We start from the raw sequence: 18,916 nt of genomic DNA on the forward strand, positions 1-18,916 counted from the left end.
GTTCACCCAAACTTGCCCCGTGGAAACCAAAGATCAAGAGATAATAAAAAGATGGAGAAAAGTGTTTTGTCGTCCAGAATTGTTGTAGACTTTGGTGCAAGCTACAAGGCTCTTTCCAATTCTTCCCTTGCCCCATACCGTTCCTACAAAGGGTAGAGGGTGGGTGGAATCAAGCCAATGCAGAAATTGCATTTCAAAACAATACTTTTATTAGGCATATTAGAAGAGCACCCTTCCAAACAACACCCTTGGAGAATGTTAAAGCAATCAGTACCATGGTTTTTAATACTTGGATAGAAGACAAAGTTGCATTGGCTACAGTTTTTTAATTAATATAATCTGTACTATTCAAATTATATGCTGCCCATTTTGTCTAGGAGGGGCGAAAGAGACTTGAGCCAGGGGATTTCAGATCCTTCTGAAATCAAATAGAATAGAATGACAGAGTTGGAAGGGACCTTGGAGGTCTTCTAATCCAACCCCCTGCTTAGACAGGAAACTTTGCATTGTGCTGCGTTGTTGCGATGCGAAATGTTGCATTGTGTTGCACTGAAAAATTGCACAACATGTAATAAAATTGTGGCCTTTTGCAATGCAGGTTGCGTTCCTAGCTATCCTTGATTGTTCTGTCAGAAAAAGTGAATGAATGACACCCAGATTTGCATAAATAACCCAATCTTTGTATCATCTCATAAAACATCCCAACTCCTGCAAACTGCATTTCTCCATTAGAGCATGGAAATAACAATAGCACTTAGACTATTCACTGATTCACAGCCCTCTCTAAGTGGATTTACAGAGTCAGCCTCCTGCCTCCAACAATCTGGGTCCTCGTTTTACCAACCTCAGAAGGATGGAAGGCTGAGTCAACCTTGAGCTGGTCAGAATTGAATTTATGGCAGTGAACAGTGAGTTAGCTTGCAATTACTGTGTTCTAACCACTGCACCACCACAGCTGATATCAATTAGTCTATTCTAAAGATGACCAAAGTGAGAACCAACCAATATTTTTCCTAACAATTGATAGTGATATGAAATATCCAAACAAAATAAAACATTTTCCAAAATCTTTAATGTGTATTTGATTTCCAAAATTATGCTAAAATGGAAAGGTGCATCCAATATCAGTTCTTGAATGCTGACAAAATTCTATTTTAAGTTTGTCTTTACTGTAACCTATTTGTATTTTTAATTCCTTCTAGGAGGAATTTCAATCTTTTTTTAGAAAAAAGAAATAGTTTGGGTTTGTAAAGTCTGCATATTATGTTAATGGGTTGAAGTGTATTTGTTTGAAAATATTACTTTGTATCAGAGTAACTTTTAAGGTTGCTATACATTCTCCAGAGAATCTTATGCAATGGAATGCACAGAAGTATCATTAATAAATGCAATATATGGTTGAGGATTCTTTTTCCTTTTGTTTATAGTTTATTAAGAGTTGTCATGATTATAAAATAGATTGAAATAAACTTAAGGAACAGCTTTCTAACTAGAAGACAATGGAAAATGGGGGGGGGGGGGACTTTCTTTGGTTCATATCCAGAGGAGTTTGGATTACATTAGAAGCTATTCTGACCAAGATAAAGAACATTTCTTTAGCTATAAAGCAGTTTTTTGACAATTGCAAATACTCAATATCCATTCTAATAATTAAAAATAGCAAGTAATTGTAGGACTCCACACAATCTTAAACATTCTTGATTTAACATTTTCCTGTAGCAAGAGTGTATTCGTGAAAATGAACATTTATCTATCCATCCTTCCGTCCAACTATCCATCCATCCATCCATCCATCCATCCATCCATCAATCCTCTCTTGTCTTCTCGCTCCTAAAATTATGCATTTTGGCTCAGTGAAAGCGCCTTTTCACCCTGCTCCTCGCTGCCTATGCAAATTGCATCTAAACAGACATCAAAGGATTTGCATTTATACAAATCCTACAGAACTCATTTCTGAGATGCCTTCTAAAATTGTGGAAAAAGCCATTTCTGTTGAGCTCAAAGGGAGCGTGAGTGAGAAACGGAGTCTTCTGCGGCAGCATCCAAGCTCATGACAGCTGATTTTCTCAAATATTCTGCTAAATTTACACAGAGAGAAATAATCCCTCTTGAGCATGGAGACTGGTAAGTATTGACTTGATCCACTTGACGTGTGTATTAATTTGCTTAGCGACAGTGGCATAGAAATTCTTCCCCCAATTGTGATTTTTAAGTCAAGAACTGCCTGTATCTTGCCTCCCTCAAAAGTATGCATCAGAAATAGAACCTCCGGGTCAGGAAACTTACTATCCTTGTCAAACTAAAAGCTAATTCCACAGAACCCAAAATATAGAAAATTTTTGATTTCAAATCCTGCCAATTAAAACGTTTCAGGCAATTTGTAGCGGTGAAGTTTTCTAAAATATTGTAATTATTGTGTTTGAATGAGTGCATCTTAGCTGACTAAAGGGAGAGATGGGGGAAAAGAACCCATTTCCTTCAAGACTGAAGAAAAGACAGAGGCTTCCAACTAGTTTTATTTAAACAAAAACAGGTTTCATCCTAGGACAGAACCTTAAACTAGCTTCGCTCTCTGACTTAAGCTCCAGACAAACCAGGAATCTGATTGCTTGGATTTTTTTTTATTCTCTGTATTGACTGGGTCCATCGTTATTTCTGATCACAATTGATTCCTGCAAACATTTTGTTTAAGGAGGGGGATTCCGGCTGCCATTTTAGATCACTTGTAGCCACAATCGGGATAGAAGAGATCTAAAGATTCGATGGCAAATCCTTCCATTGTAGTCCATCTTGAAAAGGCTTTCTATGGATTACCACTCCCAACTGGCAGAACTAATCTGTCCCTATTTTCCAAGCAGAACAAAACGCTAAATAAATGCCATATGCTAAATAAATAAATAGAGAGAGAACAAAAGCACAAAACATTCATGTACGAAAAGATTTATGTTTGGAACGGGAAGTCAATACGCACAAAAGATCAAAGAGTTTCCCCCATAGGACACTTTCTTTGAGTTTGGAAGATGATCTGGGTTTGTGGTTGCATTGTTTCCTAAAAGATTAAATGGATCCTCAAATAACATCTGGCTGAAAGTTCCCCTCAGGCTGTTTCTCACTTCCCCAGGGTAGATTCTTTCTGTGAGCGTGGGGGTGTCTTCAGAAGTCAAGGTTTCAGCTCTGCTTTGCTTTGCTTTGCATTCTGCATGGTTCCAAAAACTCTCACCTCGCACTCAGGAGGCTGTAAGTTCGAATCTAGGTAGAGACAGATATTTCTCTCTCTGGGCACAATGAGAATATATATATGCTGAACAAAGCTCCGCATTGGTGACAGGAAGGGCATCTGGCCATTAAAACACTCTGCTAACCCCATTCAGTTGCCCAGACTCCACCCCACAAAGGATTATGGGGGTCTTTAAAGGAAGATGATGATTGTGCATAGTTCCAAAGGCAGAATAAAAGAATCTGCTTCATTATTTCAAGTTGAATGAGATTAGAATGGACCAACCACTGTAGCAGCAAAATATACCGAAAAGCATCTGGTGAAAGCCATAGCTGCCAACGATTCAGGAAGAGCTTCTGTGAGTGGGGGGGAAAAAACATTTCCCTCTTGGAATGTTATTTGGAAAAATACGAATAGCCCTCAACTTACAACCCTTCATTTAGTGACTGTTCAAAGTTACAACAGCACTGAAAAATGGGGTTTCTAATCAGTTCTCGCATTTAGAACCATCGCAGTTGTGGTCACATGATCAAAATTTGGGCGTTTGGCCATCGGCAAGTATTTGCGATGGTTGCAGGGTCCCAGGCAGTGGTGAAATTTAAAATTTTTTACTACTGGTTCTGTAAGCGTGGCTTGGTGGGCATGGCAGGGGAAGGATACTGCAAAATCCCCATTCCCTCCTCACCCTGGGGCCAGCCAGAGGTCGTATTTGCCGGTTGTCCAAACTACTCAAATTTCCGCTACCGGTTCTCCAGAACCTGTCAGAACCTGCTGGATTTCCCCTTGGTCCCAAGGTCCTTTGATCCCTTATCTGTGAACTTCCTAGCTGACTTTCAACAAGCAAGTTAATGGGGGAAACCAGATTCTTTTTACAACTACATGAATGACTTACATTGTCCCCGGCTAGGAGGAAAAAAAAAATCCAGCCTAGTTAAATGTAATCAATATCTAAACTCTTGAAAAATCAGCAAAATGCCCTCCACCTTGGTTGAATTAGGAGATTTTGATTCACATTAAACCAAAATTGAATCCGTTAGATTTAATTTACTAAACCAAGAGCAAATCAATGATAGGATGGCTTAACCCTGGTTGAACATTGGTTCCTCCATTGCATTTATAACACCAAGATTACAAGATGGGGATTGAAAGGTTTCTGTGGCCTCTGAATGGATATAAATCAATCAATCAATCGATCAACCAATCTTGTTGGGATACGAAACACCCACCCAAGCTTGGCCTGTTGGCCCTGCACTGGATGTCAGCTTTGATTCATGAATAAAAGAACAAACCATGTAGCCCTACTCTACTTTTTATTCTCACAACTAAACTTCTTCTCTGGTAACATTGAATTTTTAACTAGGGCATACAAAACCTTTGCCAGACCAATTCTTGAATACAGCTCGTCCGCCTGGAATGTAGGACACTGTATATTATAGGACATTAATAGGATTGAGTGGGTCCAGAGATATTTCATGAGAAGAGTCCTCCATTCCTCTGCTCGCAACAGAATACCTTATGCTACCAGGCTTGAAATTTTGGCCTACGGTCTGACCTAAGCATAGTACATAAAATTGTCTGCTACAATGTCAATGACTACTTCAGCTTCAACCTCAATAATACACGGGCAAACAATCGATACAAACTCAAGGTTAACCGCTCCAAACTCGATTGCAGAAAATACGACTTCAGCAACAGAGTGGTCAACGCCTGGAATGCTCTACCTGACTCCATTGTTTACCTTCAATCTCAAACTGTCTACTGTTGACCTCACCCCATTCCTAAGAGGTCCGTAAAGGGGGCGTGCATAAGCACACGAGCGTGCCTACCGTCCCTGCCCTACGGTCCCCACTTATCTGTATCTACTTCCTTTGTTCATATTTATGTTTGTACTTATACCTGTTTCCTTGTGCACAGTGGTGTGTTAACCATTAAGCAGATTAAGCATGTCCTTAGGACACCAGACCCAAAGGGACACCATAAAGTTGAGAAAGAAAGAAAAAACCAATGAAGATTTGTACAAGAGGGGGGCACCAAGATTTGTCAGTGTTTAGGGCACCAGTAAGCCTTAATCCGCCACTGCTTGTACGTGTTTGACAAACAAACAAATAAATAGATAAACATACAAGGTTGCGTTAGCTCCTGGAGCAGAGATCCATCCTTGAATCGTGTAGATTCAAGAATGACAATTTGAAAACTTGTGGAAATCAGCTCCCAGAATTCCCCAGCCAGCGGGAGGAAGTAAAATCCACAGGTCTTCACCTTGCCGAGGTTGGAAACAATCTTTTCTTTATCCAGCATCCCTTATGTTTGTTTGTTTGTTTGGATTTATATATGAGATTCCTTCCTTTCCTGATCACTTATCTTGTCTTCTTCAGTCCCCGCAGAGTATGGCAAGCGTGTTTATCAAGGTGTGCGTGTCAAACACACAGTGAAGGACCTGCTGGCTGAGAAACGCTCAAGGCAGACAAGCAACTTACGTCGAAATGTAAGTCTCCATCTCTTACCTTCGTTCCGGTTCTGACGCAGCAACCTTTAACCATGGCTGTAAATGGAGGTTGTTTGGCAGGAAGACTCAATATCTGCCTTGTGTATTTCACATTTAATATCTAGGGCAATGTTTGAGGGGGGAAATCATGTTGCAGGGGTTCGCATGTGGGCCAATTGTGGAATGACTATAGTAGCATTTAGTAGGGGCTATGCTGGTTGATGCAGTGGCTCAGTGGCTAAGACACTTGTGATCACTTTTCACTCTGGTTGGTTGGACCTCCCCCCCCCCAGCCCCCAAATAAGGGAGCTGCTTCCTTATTTGCACAGAGAGCCTTCCGCCCAAGTTGGTTGCTCTGTCTGTGTATGAATCAATATCGTTGTTGGACAAGAGATACAATTAACGGTGAGCAAACAGCAGGTGCATGAACGCAGCCGAGATGAGGAGCAGCTCAACTTATCTCTGGAGAAGAACACTCCCTCTATTTTAGCAAAGCAAAAAAAAATCCCCTTGCAACAGGTGCGTTCAGGCCTGGATTGGAAATGATTAGGGTGTGACCCTGTTAGCAAATGCAACACTGTTGGGGCTTTTAAAATGCTGACCTTTCCAAATAACCCTTTTGGATAGCCATTTGCTATCTCTGAGTTGGATTTCCACACATACCAGGTGGCAGGATTCTGTGAGAGCTTTCTGATGATCAGTGACCAGCATGCTGGTGAAGTCCATTGATCACCAACAAAGGCGAATATATGTGTCCCAGGCAGAGGTTCCTAACCGTTCGGCCCGGTTCAGCCAAGTAGGTGGTAACCCAGCTGGCCACGCCCTTGAACTGGTTCTATTGGCAGCACCATAGGCGCCGCCATCTTGTTTTTTGCTTTTCCGCAGGCGCAGAAGCAATTTTCTCACTACTGCGCAGGCATGAGAAGCACGTCCCCGAATGAACTGCCAATAAAAGGAGCTGGAATCCACCCCTGATCCCAGGATAAGGTGTCAGGATCCAATCTGGGTCACCGGGACCAGAGGTTTTGTCTTTCGGCTTTTGGACTCCTGCTCTAGCACATCTTCAGTTAGAACTGTTCTGCTAGAGAGGAGCTCCCTGGGGATGGGCTCCAGCACGAGTCTGAAACCTCAGAAGACAAAACCTCTGGTCCCGGTGACTGACCCAGATTGGATCCTGCAAGTCCATTTGTGTTTGCCTGGGGAAATGACCAGTGAAAGAAACCACAGTGCTGCTTGCTTAGTTTTGCAAGAGTTTATGCTGATCTTCATATTCTTTATTGTTACTAAATAATAAGGATGAAATGTCTGTCCAGTTGTTGAAATCCATAAGTCTTAAAGTTGCCAAGTTTGGAAAAGACTGATTTAGAAGAATATAAGTCTAATGAAGATAAAGCAACAGATCAGGCAAGTAAACCAATTTAGGTAAAAGCTAAGCGCTCCCCTCACACATATGTGCTAGTCATTCTCGACTCTAGGGGGTGGTGCTCATCTCAGTTTCAAAGCCGAAGAGACAGTGCTGCCCAAAGATGTCTCCGTGGTCATGTGGCCCGGCATGACTAAATGGTGAAGGCGCACGGAACGCTGTTCCCTTCCCACCAAAGGTGGTTCCTCTTTTTCTACTTACATTTTTTACGTGCCTTCGAACTGCTAGATTGGCAGAAGCTGGGACAAGTAACGGGAGCTCACTCCATTACGCATTGCTAGGGATTCGAACCGCTGAACTGCTGACCTTTCTGATCAACAAGCTCAGCATTTTAGCCACTGAGCCACTGCGTCCCCTGAAAACCAATTTAGAGTCCAAGACTAAAATGAAGACCTACAGCCTAGGATCATTTCACAGATGTTCTCATGCTGTCCAACTTCGAAAAGAAAGCTTTCATGCTTGGTCCACCAGAAGAGTATCTCAACCTCAACAATGCTAAGGTGCATGGACTTCCGCTTCTAAAATCCCAGCAAGCCTGCAGAGAATGCTGGGTGTTGAAGTCCTTCATTAGTGTTTGTCACGTTCAGCAACATGTAGATCAGGGGTGTCCAAACTTGGCAACTTTAAGACTTGTGGACTTCAACTCCCAGAATTCCCTAGCCAGCGGGAATTCTGGGAGTTGAAGTCCACAAGTCTTAAAGTTACCAAGTTTGGACACCCCTGGTGTAGATAAATGGGGTTCAGCACCCAGGATTCTCAATATGCTGGCTGGGATTGAGGAAGTCCATACATCTCAACATTGCTGAGGTTGAGACTTTGGAAAAAGTGCAAAGAAGAAGAACTAAGACGATGAAGGGTCTGGAGACTGAAACATATGAAGAACAGTTGCAGGAACTGGGTATGGATACTCTACAGAAAAGAAGGATTACGGGTGACATGATAGCCGTATTCCAGTAATTGAGGTGCTGTCACAAAGAAGAGGGGGTCAAATTATTCTCCAAAGCACTGGAGGGTAGGACAAAAGAACAACTAATTAAGGAGAAACTCAACCTGGAATTAAAGAGAAATTTCCTAACAGTGAGAACAATGAACCAGTGGAACAGAAGTTGTGGGTGCTTCATCACTGGAGGCTTTTAAGAAAAGACTGAACAGCCACCTACCTGAAGTGGTACAGGTCAACCTCCTGCTTGACCAGGGGGTTGGATTGGAAGACCTACAAAGTCCCTTCCAGCTCTATTCTGATTGATTGGAGATACTCTTCTGGCAAACCAACCATAAAAGCCTTGAGCTGTTGAGACTGGCCTGATGGACAATTTGTGAGCAGGACCTTCTTCCGTTGTAGCCTGCTTAGTGTTAAGCCATTTCTTCTTATAGTGCTACCTCATCCTCCTAGCATGCTGGCTGGGGGAATTCTGGGGACTGAAGTCCACCCATCTTAAAGCTCCTGAGGAGAAACACTCTGAAAGAAACAAACCTTGTACAAATGGCTCCCAATCCATCTGTCATACTTCCACCAAAGTGGTGTTGGCGTTGGCACCTGAAGTTCTCCACCTGCTCCTCACCCTCGGATCTTTAGGCTTGCTTTCTGTTTGTAACCTCTCGCTGGTAACAGCCACGAGCTCTAATGAGTTAATTTCCATGGACTAGATGGTGTCCAGGTGGAAGATGGGTGTTGGTCACCAAAAGGTAATCTTGACACTGGCAAATTTTAATTCAAATCCAGACCTCTAAATTTGGTTGCTTCCTAGGAGAGGAAACTCCTGTTTACAGTATGCAAACTGAAGGAGGTTGCATTCTGCCTTGCCTGGCTGAAAACTAATGGTAGCATTTGCTATTCAGGGCAACTGCGTTGTATGTAATTGTTGAACTGGAAAACTAGAATAAAGGATGTCCTTGAATTTGTTCTGAAAGGAGACCAGTGACATCTTTTTATCATCCGTCCTGCAGATCTAGGCCAAAATCTAGCTTGGCTTCGCTTTTTTTTGTCTTGGAATTCCTAGAGCAGGGGTGTCCAAACTTGGGAACTTTAAGACTTGTGGACTTCAACTTCCAGAATTCCCCAGCCAGCAGAGCTGGCTGGGGAATTCTGGAAGTTGAAGTCCACAAGTCTTAAAGTTGCCAAGTTTGGACACCCCTGTCCTAGAGGATTGAACATTGGATCTGGGTCTCAACACGACAGTGAAATCTACTATAAATCTACTTTTTTAGATACACATACAAAATGTAGCATAACAGTGTTGGAAGAGAGGTCTTGGAGGTCTTCTAGTCCAGCATCCTGCTCAAGGAGGAGACACTCTACCATTTCAGACAAACGGTTGTCCAGTCTCTTTTTGAAAGCCTCCAATGATGGGGCACCCACAACTTCTGGAAGCAAGAAGGTGTTCCAATTGTTTTCACTGTCAGCAAATTTCTCCTTAATTCTAGGTTGATTCTCTCCTTTATGAGTTCCCCTCTATTGTTATCCAGTCCTCTAACCCTAATCCTAACATCCTCTCTTTGTAAACCTCACCTGCTGGGAATTTATCGTAGTGTGACGTGGTGGCTCAGTGGCTAAGATGATGAGCTTGTCAATCAGAAAGATCGGCAGTTCGGCGGTTTGAATCCCTAGTGCTGCATAACAGAGTGAGCTCCCGTGACTTGCCCCAGCTTCTGCCAACCTAGCAATTCAAAAGCAAGTAGAAAAAAATGCAAGTAGAAAAATAGGGACCACCTTTGGTGGGAAGGGAACAGCGTTTCGTGCGCCTTCGGCGTTGAGTAATGCCGTCCACATGACCACGGAGATGTCTTCGGACAGCGCTGGCTCTTTGGCTTTGAAATGGAGATGAGCAGCGCCCCCTAGAGCCGAGAATGACTAGCACACCTGTGCGATGGGAACCTTTACTTTTCCTAACAGAAGTTGATTTTTTTTTTCAGTGGCATTCTGAGCTGTGGGATTCCCAAGGCAGGTTTGGCTAGAACACATCAGTGGGTGGATCTGAGAAAGCCCCAATAAACAGGATTTCATTTCAGTTCGTTTCAGTTACCTGCATGTTGCTAATAGGATTATTCCTCAGTCAGTTTTCTTTACTTCATATGAAAAAGTAGAAAGCATTAGCAAATATCTTATGGGCTGAATCTGAAAATACTGTGAGTAACCTATTGGCATCTCCTTGGCCAAATTTCCCTCCTGCTGCCTCAGCCTCCAAAATAAAAACCAGTAGTTGCGATGGATGTGGAAACTGAGTAGGGCTCAATTGTGTTTGTGTAAGGCTGCCATCTTTGACCTCCAGAGATGCTCCTGGCCACAGCTCCGGCTTGAAGCATGAATTTGCAAACAAGAAACCTCAGGTTTGGTCTCTGCCTTGAAAGAATTCCACACTTTTGGTTTGTTTGATCCATTTGATTTTTATTTATTTTGGTTTGCCAAGCATGTATGAGGAAACAGGTATAAGTATGACTATAACATATAAACGTATATACATAAGAAATGGGTACGAATAAATGGGGACAGTCGGACAGAGATGGTAGGCACGCTGGTGTGCTTATCCACTCCCACCTTACGGACACCTTAGGAATGGGGTGAGGTCCGTGGTAGACAGTTTAAGGTTGAAGCTATGGGGGTTTGAGGATGTAACAACGGAGTTGAGTAGAGCATTCCAGGCTTTGACCACTCTGTTGCTGAAGTTGTATTTTCTGCAATCGAGTTTGGAGCGGTTTACCTTGAATTTGTCTCTAAGATGGCATCTTACAACACCTGAGTTCAGGTAGCACTCTCAGCTCCAATGCCCTTTGTTCAAGAGGGGCTTAAGGTGTCACGTGGCTCCAGCTATCCACTCTTTGTGGCTTAGCTGCTGGCCACACTCAGCCCAAATTCCCTTTCAAGATGTTGTGGTGTTTTTTTTTTTTTTTTTTCAGGAAAGTGTTCTGAGCTCTCAACCATCTTTTGTTACACTGCCTGGTAAGTATTTTACTTTTATAACTGCATCTCTAGCCCAATTCCTTTTATTTTAAAAAAAAAATAATCTTCCGTTCACATGGAACTCCTGATCCAACACACGTTAAGGAAGAAATTCCCTCTTCCTTTTCACACACAAAAGCTGAAATCATGCTTCCCTGCAGTTCCTCTTACGGAAAACACACATCTATCATTCAAACCCCATGGCAAACCATTATTGCTCCAAGAATATTCTACGTATCACATGCATAAATTAATTGACTAGATCAGCAGTCACCAACTGGTGGTCCGTGGAGCACTGGTGGTCTGCGAGAAAATGTTGCTGGTCTGCAGAAAAATTATTTGCATTTTTTTATATTGCACTAAATGGGGGGTCCTCAAACTACGCCCCCTGGGAAGGATACGTGCAATGAATGCTTTGTTGCTGCAGTCTCCTCCTTTGGGGTCTTTTTTGCAGGTTGGAGGGGGGGGGCAGAAATTCCAACTTGGGGTCTGCTTCCTGGTGGGGGCTTTGGGCAAAGGCTGCAGGGAAGTGCCACTGGTGGTGAAGAGCCAGAGGGCCTCGTTCCAGTGGGACTGCATCATGGCCTGGAACTGGCTGACCATCTCAGCCCACTGAGCCTCCAGGCGCCAACACCTGGCCTTGCCCTCCTGCAGGTCTTTCCTCTGCTTGGAATGCCTATGCTCCTAGTCCTCAGCAAGGAGTTGATCAGATCCAATTTCAACTGAGCTGTTTTGCCAACTCTTTCTTCTGGTGGCTTCTTATAGCACTCTAATAGTTTCTTTATATTCCTGTGTCCCCTTCCCACTTCCACCACACCCTGATCATCCCTTTCTCCGTGGCCCAAAGGTTCTCCCACAACATCCGGTTATTATGGCGTCCGAAGATCCTTGGCGACAGATATGGACTTACACAACAGCAAAGATATTTCCAGTGAAGTCTACAGTTCCTCCTTGCTTCCCAAGTCATTGGCCTATGAATGCCCAGCAAGTCAGGGGTATTCTTTGTCTCTGGATGCCCACTTAATCGATCAGTATGTGGACCAACGGGCTGCATCCATCCCCTCTGGAGCCTCTGCCGTCCTTGGCAACTCAACATCATGCTTTCCAAGCGATTCAGCTCATTATTTCAGTGTAAGTAGAGAACAACCAGGGTTAAATAGAGAAGGACCTTGGTTAATTTTTCTTTTTTGAGTACACGGTGTAGTTTGCTCTGACCTAGGCTTCCCCCAAAAAGCACGAAGCAGAGTCCTGGTTCCGACGAAACCCCTTTTATTAAACGAATGTGAATTCCCCTCATTCACCTTCATTAAAGGCCTGGCAAACAGTCTTTCAAAGGAACATTTATGACCACAGACCTTATCTATCTTGGAAAGCTGCCATGTCCATATTTTCCAAACGCAGAGCTGTGCAAGGAAAGACTGGGCAGAGAGTCCCTGAGATTCACAGACAGATTTTCACACTCCTGAAATGAATCTAACGACCAAATGAACTAATTGTTTCCTGCAAAAGCCCACTCCCCTTTCATTCCTCTTTTATGTCCGATGGGAGGGGCCAATCACCTTCCATCTGTGGCTTTACTCCCAAGTCGACCCTGATTTCCGAGCTGTTCTTTTCTTCTGGCAGCTCTGCGCATGCGCACACTGGGAACAGGCCCCTCTGCCTCACTGCTGTCTATCGTTGGCAGAAGAAAATAATGGCTTGACATTTGCTCTTCATCACAGATTCTTCTACTGCCGTTATTGTCCAGTTCAAGTTGTTTCATCTCTTAACCGAGATGACGGTTAATCAAGATGGCCCAATTTTACACACCTTTTACACACCTTTTACACACCAGGGGGAAGGACCACTTTAGCACCCAGTCCCAAGGCTAACTCAAGGCTTGTCTCGCTTATAGGCTAGAGATGAGAGTCCACTGTGTTGTGGGATACTCATCAGAAAGCAGTGGGGGGGGGGGGGAGGAGATGCTTTTAGGGCACATCAGAGGTGGTATTCAGCAGAGAGGGCAAAACAATTCAAAACAGTCCCGGAGAAAAGGAATCATCCTTCCATCAGCAGGAAAAAAAAGCCACCTTGATGTGCTCCTTTGTGTGGGGAAGCCACAGGGGTAGATTTTTGCTGTTGTTACTGCCGGTTCGGTGCGCCCACGATTTGCGCATCCTCTGCGTGCATGCACAGTTGCCTGTAAATAGGACTGCGCATGGACAGAACATTAAAAATGCAAAAAAACCGATGCCACGTCAACCAGGGAATCAGTTGGGGGTGGGTGGGGTGGCGAGCCTGCCATCCCTACCGGTTCAGTGACCCGCTGCAAACCGGTGGCAACCTACCTCTGGCAAGTTGAGGGTATCTAGGAGAGCTTGCCTCCTCTCTGTGGCCTCAACTGATAATTCTGCAGGGAAGGTGATTGTCCTTTAACATTTTGTGATCATTAAATGCACCCCTTTTTCCCCTCCAGCAGAGAGACTCCTGGGAACAATCTGTGCCGGACAACCTTGGTCAGCTGGAACCATGTACAGAACCTCTCCAAGTAGCTCCAGTCTCCAGCTGCCTTTCAGCTCACGAGCCGGGGACAGCTTCCCACTGCAGAAACCCCAACTGGAATTTACCCCCCTCTGGAATCCAGTCTTATTCCTTCCACCCTCTCGAAGATGTCCACTACCCAGCTGTTTTCTCTGCCTCGTCAAGCTCGCCCTTCTCCTCTTTGATGGCTGCTGCGGCCAATGACCTCCCTGGGCTCAAGATGCTTCCGGGGTCCTCTGAGGAGCCTTCAGATGCAGCCGCTCTCCAGGAGAGCAGTTCTTTCTGGCCCAAGGAAGACCCAAGTCCTCTCTGGGGGTCTTATGAGGAACGAAGGACTTACTGAGCAGAAGGGAGAGCCAGCCGAGACTTTGTGTGTTGTTTAAGGCACTGCCACAGATGCTGAAGTTGGAAGGTGGTTGAGCACTGCACTCAGTGGGATTCAATTTTTTTTACCACCAGTTCTGTGGGTGTGGCTTGGTGGGCGTGGCAAGGGAAGGATACTGCAAAATCCCATCTCAGGGTTCCAAATAGCATCCGAAAGTAAATCAGAGTCCAAGGCAAAGTATTCCTCAAAGTTCCAATTTATTAAGAGAGCCATATTGGCACATTGTCATAACTCTGAGCCAGTTGCCAAGCGTCTGAATTTTGATCCAATGACTATGGAGATGCTGCAACAGTCATAAGTGTGGAAAAATGTCAAATCATTTTGTTCAGTGCCGTTGTAACTTCGAACACTAAATGTTGTTTAAATTGTTGTAATTCGAGGATTAAAGTAAAGGTAAAGGTTCCCCTCGCACACATGTGCTAGTTGTTCCTGACTCTAGGGGGCGGTGCTCATCTCTGTTTCAAAGCTGAAGAGCCAGTGCTATCCGAAGACGTCTCCGTGGTCATGTGGCCGGCATGACTCAATGCCGAAGGTGCTTAGAACACTGTTACTTTCCCACCAAAGGTGGTCCCTATTTTTCTACTTGCATTTTTACATGCTTTTGAACTACTAGATTGGCAGAAGCTGGGACAAGTCACGGGAGCTCCCTCCGTTACGCGGTGCTAGGGATTCGAACCAACCTTTCTGATTAACAAGCAACAAGCTTAGCCACTTAGCCACTGCGTCCCTAAGTTGAGGATCACCTCTGCACTATAAAACTCCCTATAAAGAGTCCCATTGCTATCTTTTCATGGATGTGTGGGCAGCCTGTAGCACCCATTTTCCAAAACTGGGGCATGAAGGACATCTTTGAAACACAATCAGAAGAGAAACAGGTACTGACAGAAAGTGTGGTGTGGCCACAAGATGGAGCTGCGCATACAGCATCCCACATGCAATTTGACTTCAGCAATGCCATCACCCTCCTTCTCGAACCGACCCCTGGCAAAACACCAACCGTTTCCTCTTTGCACTCCTTGAATCTCAGCCAGGGGTGAAATTCAGCTGGTTCTGACAGGTTCTGGAGAACCAGTAGCAGACAATTTGAGTAGTTCGGAGAACCAGCAAATATCATCTCTGCATGGCCCCAAAGTGGGGAGGGAATGGGATTTTGCAGTATCTTTCCCCTGCCATGGCATAAGGTCTCCTGCTTGAGCAAGGGGTTGGACTAGATTAGAAGGCATCTAAAGACCCTTCCAGCTGTAGGATCCTAGGATTCTATTCTCCCAAACATTTGAGGGCAGGACAAGAACTAACTGTGGAAGATCATTCAAGAGAGAAGCAACCTAGAACTAAGGAGAAAATTCCTGACAGTGAGAACAATTAATCTGTGGAACGACTTGCCTCCAGAAGTTGTGGCTGCTCCGTCACTGGAGGTTTTCAAGAAGAGATAAGACAACCATTTGTTTAGAGTCTTCTGCTGGAGCAGGGGGTTGGACTAGAAGACCTCTGAGGCCCTTTCCAATTCTATTCTGGTCAAACACCATAACAAGGGCAGCCACCTTAAGCAAGTTGTTTCTCAACCCAAACACGCCTTCTTCTTGCCACATTGTATTTTGGTTTGGGGTTGCTGCGAACTTATCTCATCAAACCATGGTTAGTGCAATGGTTGAACTTGGAATCTTATTCCCCTTGTAAGGATGCCAACCTAGGAACACAAAGGGAAGAATCTACTCTGTGCTCCAATTAAATTTCTCCCAACAGTATTGTAAAGAGAGCACTTTTCCCCTATTCCCTTTAACTAAAAGCATTATTTTTTTAAAAAAATCAAGCTAACATAAAGCTATAATCCACTTAAATGCTTTCCCCCCTTATCCTGATGCCCTATAAATATGATGGATATTAGCTCTTACAATTCCCAGCTAAATGCAAGCAAAATTTCTGGCAGTTATGGTCATTTCTGGCCATTGCTTCTGGAATCGACCATAACTTTCCTGTTACTCGCTGTTAGCTTGAAACCAACCCTTCCTTCAATCTTGAAATGATGGTTAACCACTGAATCCATCTGGGTTTGATCTAAGGACCACCACCAAAGAGAGGGGAAAATATTCCTTTGCATTCATTCATTCATTCATTCATTCATTCATTCATTCATAGGCCACCCTAATTTCCCTTCTATCTGGTTCATGCTGGCCTGGTAGCATAGAGCAGGGGTGAAATGATACCGGTTCGGGCCAGTTTGCCCAAACAGGTAGTAAAAAATAATTTAAAAAGTAAAAAAAAAAAACTTGCGACTATCACACGTCACACAGCTGATCTTCGGAACTTTATTTATTTATTTTTAAGCACTTTAAAAAACCTACAGGTTCTCCAGAAATGCGGAGGCTAGGTCAAAATGTGGGGGTAGGGGGTGCTGAGAAAGAAAGAAAGAAGGAAGGAAGGAAGGAAGGAAGGAAGGAAGAAAAGAGAAAGAGAAAGAAGGAAAAAAAGAGAAAGAGAAAGAAGGAAAGAAAGAAAAAGAAAGAACGGGAGGGAGGGAGGGAAAACAGAAAGGAAGGAAGGACTACAAACCTGCAGCTTCAAAGGATAATCCAGGGCTGGAAGGGACCTGGAGGTCATCTAGTCCAACCCTGTTCCAGCAGCACATTGTTAAAGTGGGTTTCTGTCTTTTGATCCCCCAGTTACATGACTACATAGCCCACCCAGTCACATGACCCCCACCAAGCCACGCCCCACTAAGCCACGCCCACAGAACTGGTAGCAAACACTTTAGTGTCTAGGACAGATGTTTATGGCACCTGAACATCTGCAGGGAAGCCAAGCTGAAACCAAGAAGTAGAAGTCCCTGTGCAGTTACTGTCCACAAGACTCTGGTTTCTCCACTCCCTCTCCAGATGTTCAATGCCAGCAAAGGGAATGATGTTCTGGGACGCCCTGGGATCAAAGGTGATTTTGGAACGGGCGAAAATATCTTAGGATAGTTCTTAATTTCTCAGCTAGGCTGCTCTCCAGGAGAGACGTTGCATTCTCCGCTCCAGCCAGCAGGTGGAAATCTTGGCTAAAAGATCCTGGATTCCTGGCAAGGGACTAGCTCCAGTTTAGTCACAGGGGGCTTTCTCTGCAGACATTGCCCAGTGCCCACCTTGAATGGGGGGAGGGGGGGCGGCTCTTTTATGTCCCCTTCCCGAATGGTCTGCAAAGACTCTACAATGCCTTGAACAGAGAGACCCCCAGCCAAACAAACCGGACCCCCTGTGAAGGATTTCGGGTGCTGAGAACTCCTAGGACTCCCGGTAGAATTCCCAGCACCTTCACACCAGACTGCGTTCATGGGTGGCTTTGGAAGACCTTCATGAAGTCCCCCTGAGGAGCATTTTGGGAAGGAGCTGTTTTCGCTCCTGGATGCTCCCTTGCACACTTTCGATCATCGATCATCATGCACTGCTGGAGAAAATGTCTCTGCACACCAACACAGTCCACTGCATCTAAGGTTGGGGTGCAACTGAGGAGCCAGGGCAGCTGGATCTGTGGATGGAGAAGATACCTGTCCCAGGATCACAGCAGCCCTCCAGACCAGGGACTCCAGTTGACCCGTTTCCCAGAATGAGAGAAGGAGCTGGGGCCCTTTGGTGGACGGCTGACATTTAACCATTTTGCTTGGAACACTCCCTTGTTTGATGTCTTAATATACGGAAGTGTAGAAATAGAATGTTTGGTCAGGAGCCAATAAACACGTGAAGTACACACCCTTGGTGTAGTCCAGAGATTGAAGGCTTTATTGCAACCAAGACAGAAAGAGAAGGAAGGAAGGAAGGAAGGAAGGAAGGCAGGAAGGAAGGAAGGAAGGAAGGAAGGGCAAAGCAAGCAAGGAAGGAAGGAAGGAAGGAAAGAAGGAAGGGATAGGGAGGGAGGGAGTGGAAGGAAGGAAGGTGAGACAAAGAGAGGAAGGAAGGGGGAGGGAGGGAGGGAGGAAGGAGAGGCAAAGAGGATGGAAGGGAGAGGGAGGGAGGGAGGAAGGGAGGGAGGAAGGGAGAGGGAGGGAGGAAGGAGAGACGAAGGAAGGAAGGAAGAAAGGAAGGAAGGAAGAGAGAAAGAGAAGAAGGAAGGGAGGAAGGAGAGATAAAAGAAAGAAGAAAGGGAGAAAGAGAAGAAGGGAGGGAGGGAGGGAGGGAGGAAAGAGAGACAAAGAGAGGAAGGAAGGGGGAGGGAGGGAGGGAGGGAGGAAAGAGAGACAAAGAGGAAGGAAGGAAGGCTAATGAGGTCTAAAAAGCTAATTTCTAAGCCTTGTTTCCACCAGGCAAGTGCACCAATGTTCTTACTTATGATCTCCTTTTATGATCAGATTCAAACTCTACCAGATTCTTCAGATATTGATCAAACCATGGACATCCAGAAAGAGGGAGGATGAGGAGGACATCCAAACGTAAAGCTGGAACTCCAGGCCCAAAGCTTCAACCTCCGCCCTGCCCTCTTCAGCATTCCTTCCTTTTCCCGAGGGGCTTCCTTGTCTTCTTTCTTCTCCTCAAAGTCCTGTCCCAACTTGCAAGAATGGAGAGCGACCTCAGCCAGCTGGCTTTACGATTGACACCCCACCCCCTTGCTTCACCCCCACCCCACCCCCCACCAGCTCTTCAGGCTGTTGCGACATCTCTTTGGAGGCCTTTATCAAGCCAAGTTTGGCCAGGAAAATCACCGCAGCAAAAAAAGGCATTCCAGCCATCCCAGACTTCGCCCCCAAGAAAAGTGGATTCAGGAAGGCAGGCAGGTGGAGCAGAGTTGGGTGGCCTGGGCTTGTCCGGGGCAGATTCTCTCTCGATAAGAGTCCTCCTCTGCCTGCAATCTGCTGTTTGAGCACTGCCCCCGTTTTCTGCTGCCAGCAACTGCCTGCAGGACACGCAAACACACAGCTCCACAGGCTGGAAGCCCAGGCAGCTGAGTCTTTCTTTCAGCTTGTTGTAGAGACCCTGGTC

The 18,916-nt window shown here is 45.0% G+C and overlaps 1 protein-coding gene across 2 annotated transcripts; it reads left to right on the forward strand.

Annotated features, from left to right (window-relative positions):
• The first annotated feature begins 1,984 nt into the window (after positions 1–1,984).
• POU2AF2 (POU class 2 homeobox associating factor 2) lies at positions 1,985–15,113 on the forward strand. 2 transcript variants are annotated; one of them, XM_081960925.1, is made up of 5 exons: positions 1,985–2,124; positions 5,593–5,702; positions 11,020–11,062; positions 11,910–12,193; positions 13,518–15,113. In XM_081960925.1, the coding sequence occupies exons 1-5, from the start codon at positions 2,115–2,117 to the stop codon at positions 13,923–13,925; spliced, it is 855 nt and encodes a 284-aa protein (XP_081817051.1). In that variant the 5' UTR covers positions 1,985–2,114; the 3' UTR covers positions 13,926–15,113. The 2 variants fall into 2 exon arrangements, with proteins under 2 accessions (XP_081817051.1, XP_081817052.1); XM_081960926.1 differs by having other exon boundaries at positions 13,521–15,113.
• Positions 15,114–18,916: the final 3,803 nt, after the last annotated feature.

Source organism: Natrix helvetica (genome assembly GCF_964273705.1).
Source record: "Natrix helvetica genome assembly, chromosome: 8".
Taxonomy (NCBI): domain Eukaryota; kingdom Metazoa; phylum Chordata; class Lepidosauria; order Squamata; family Natricidae; genus Natrix; species Natrix helvetica.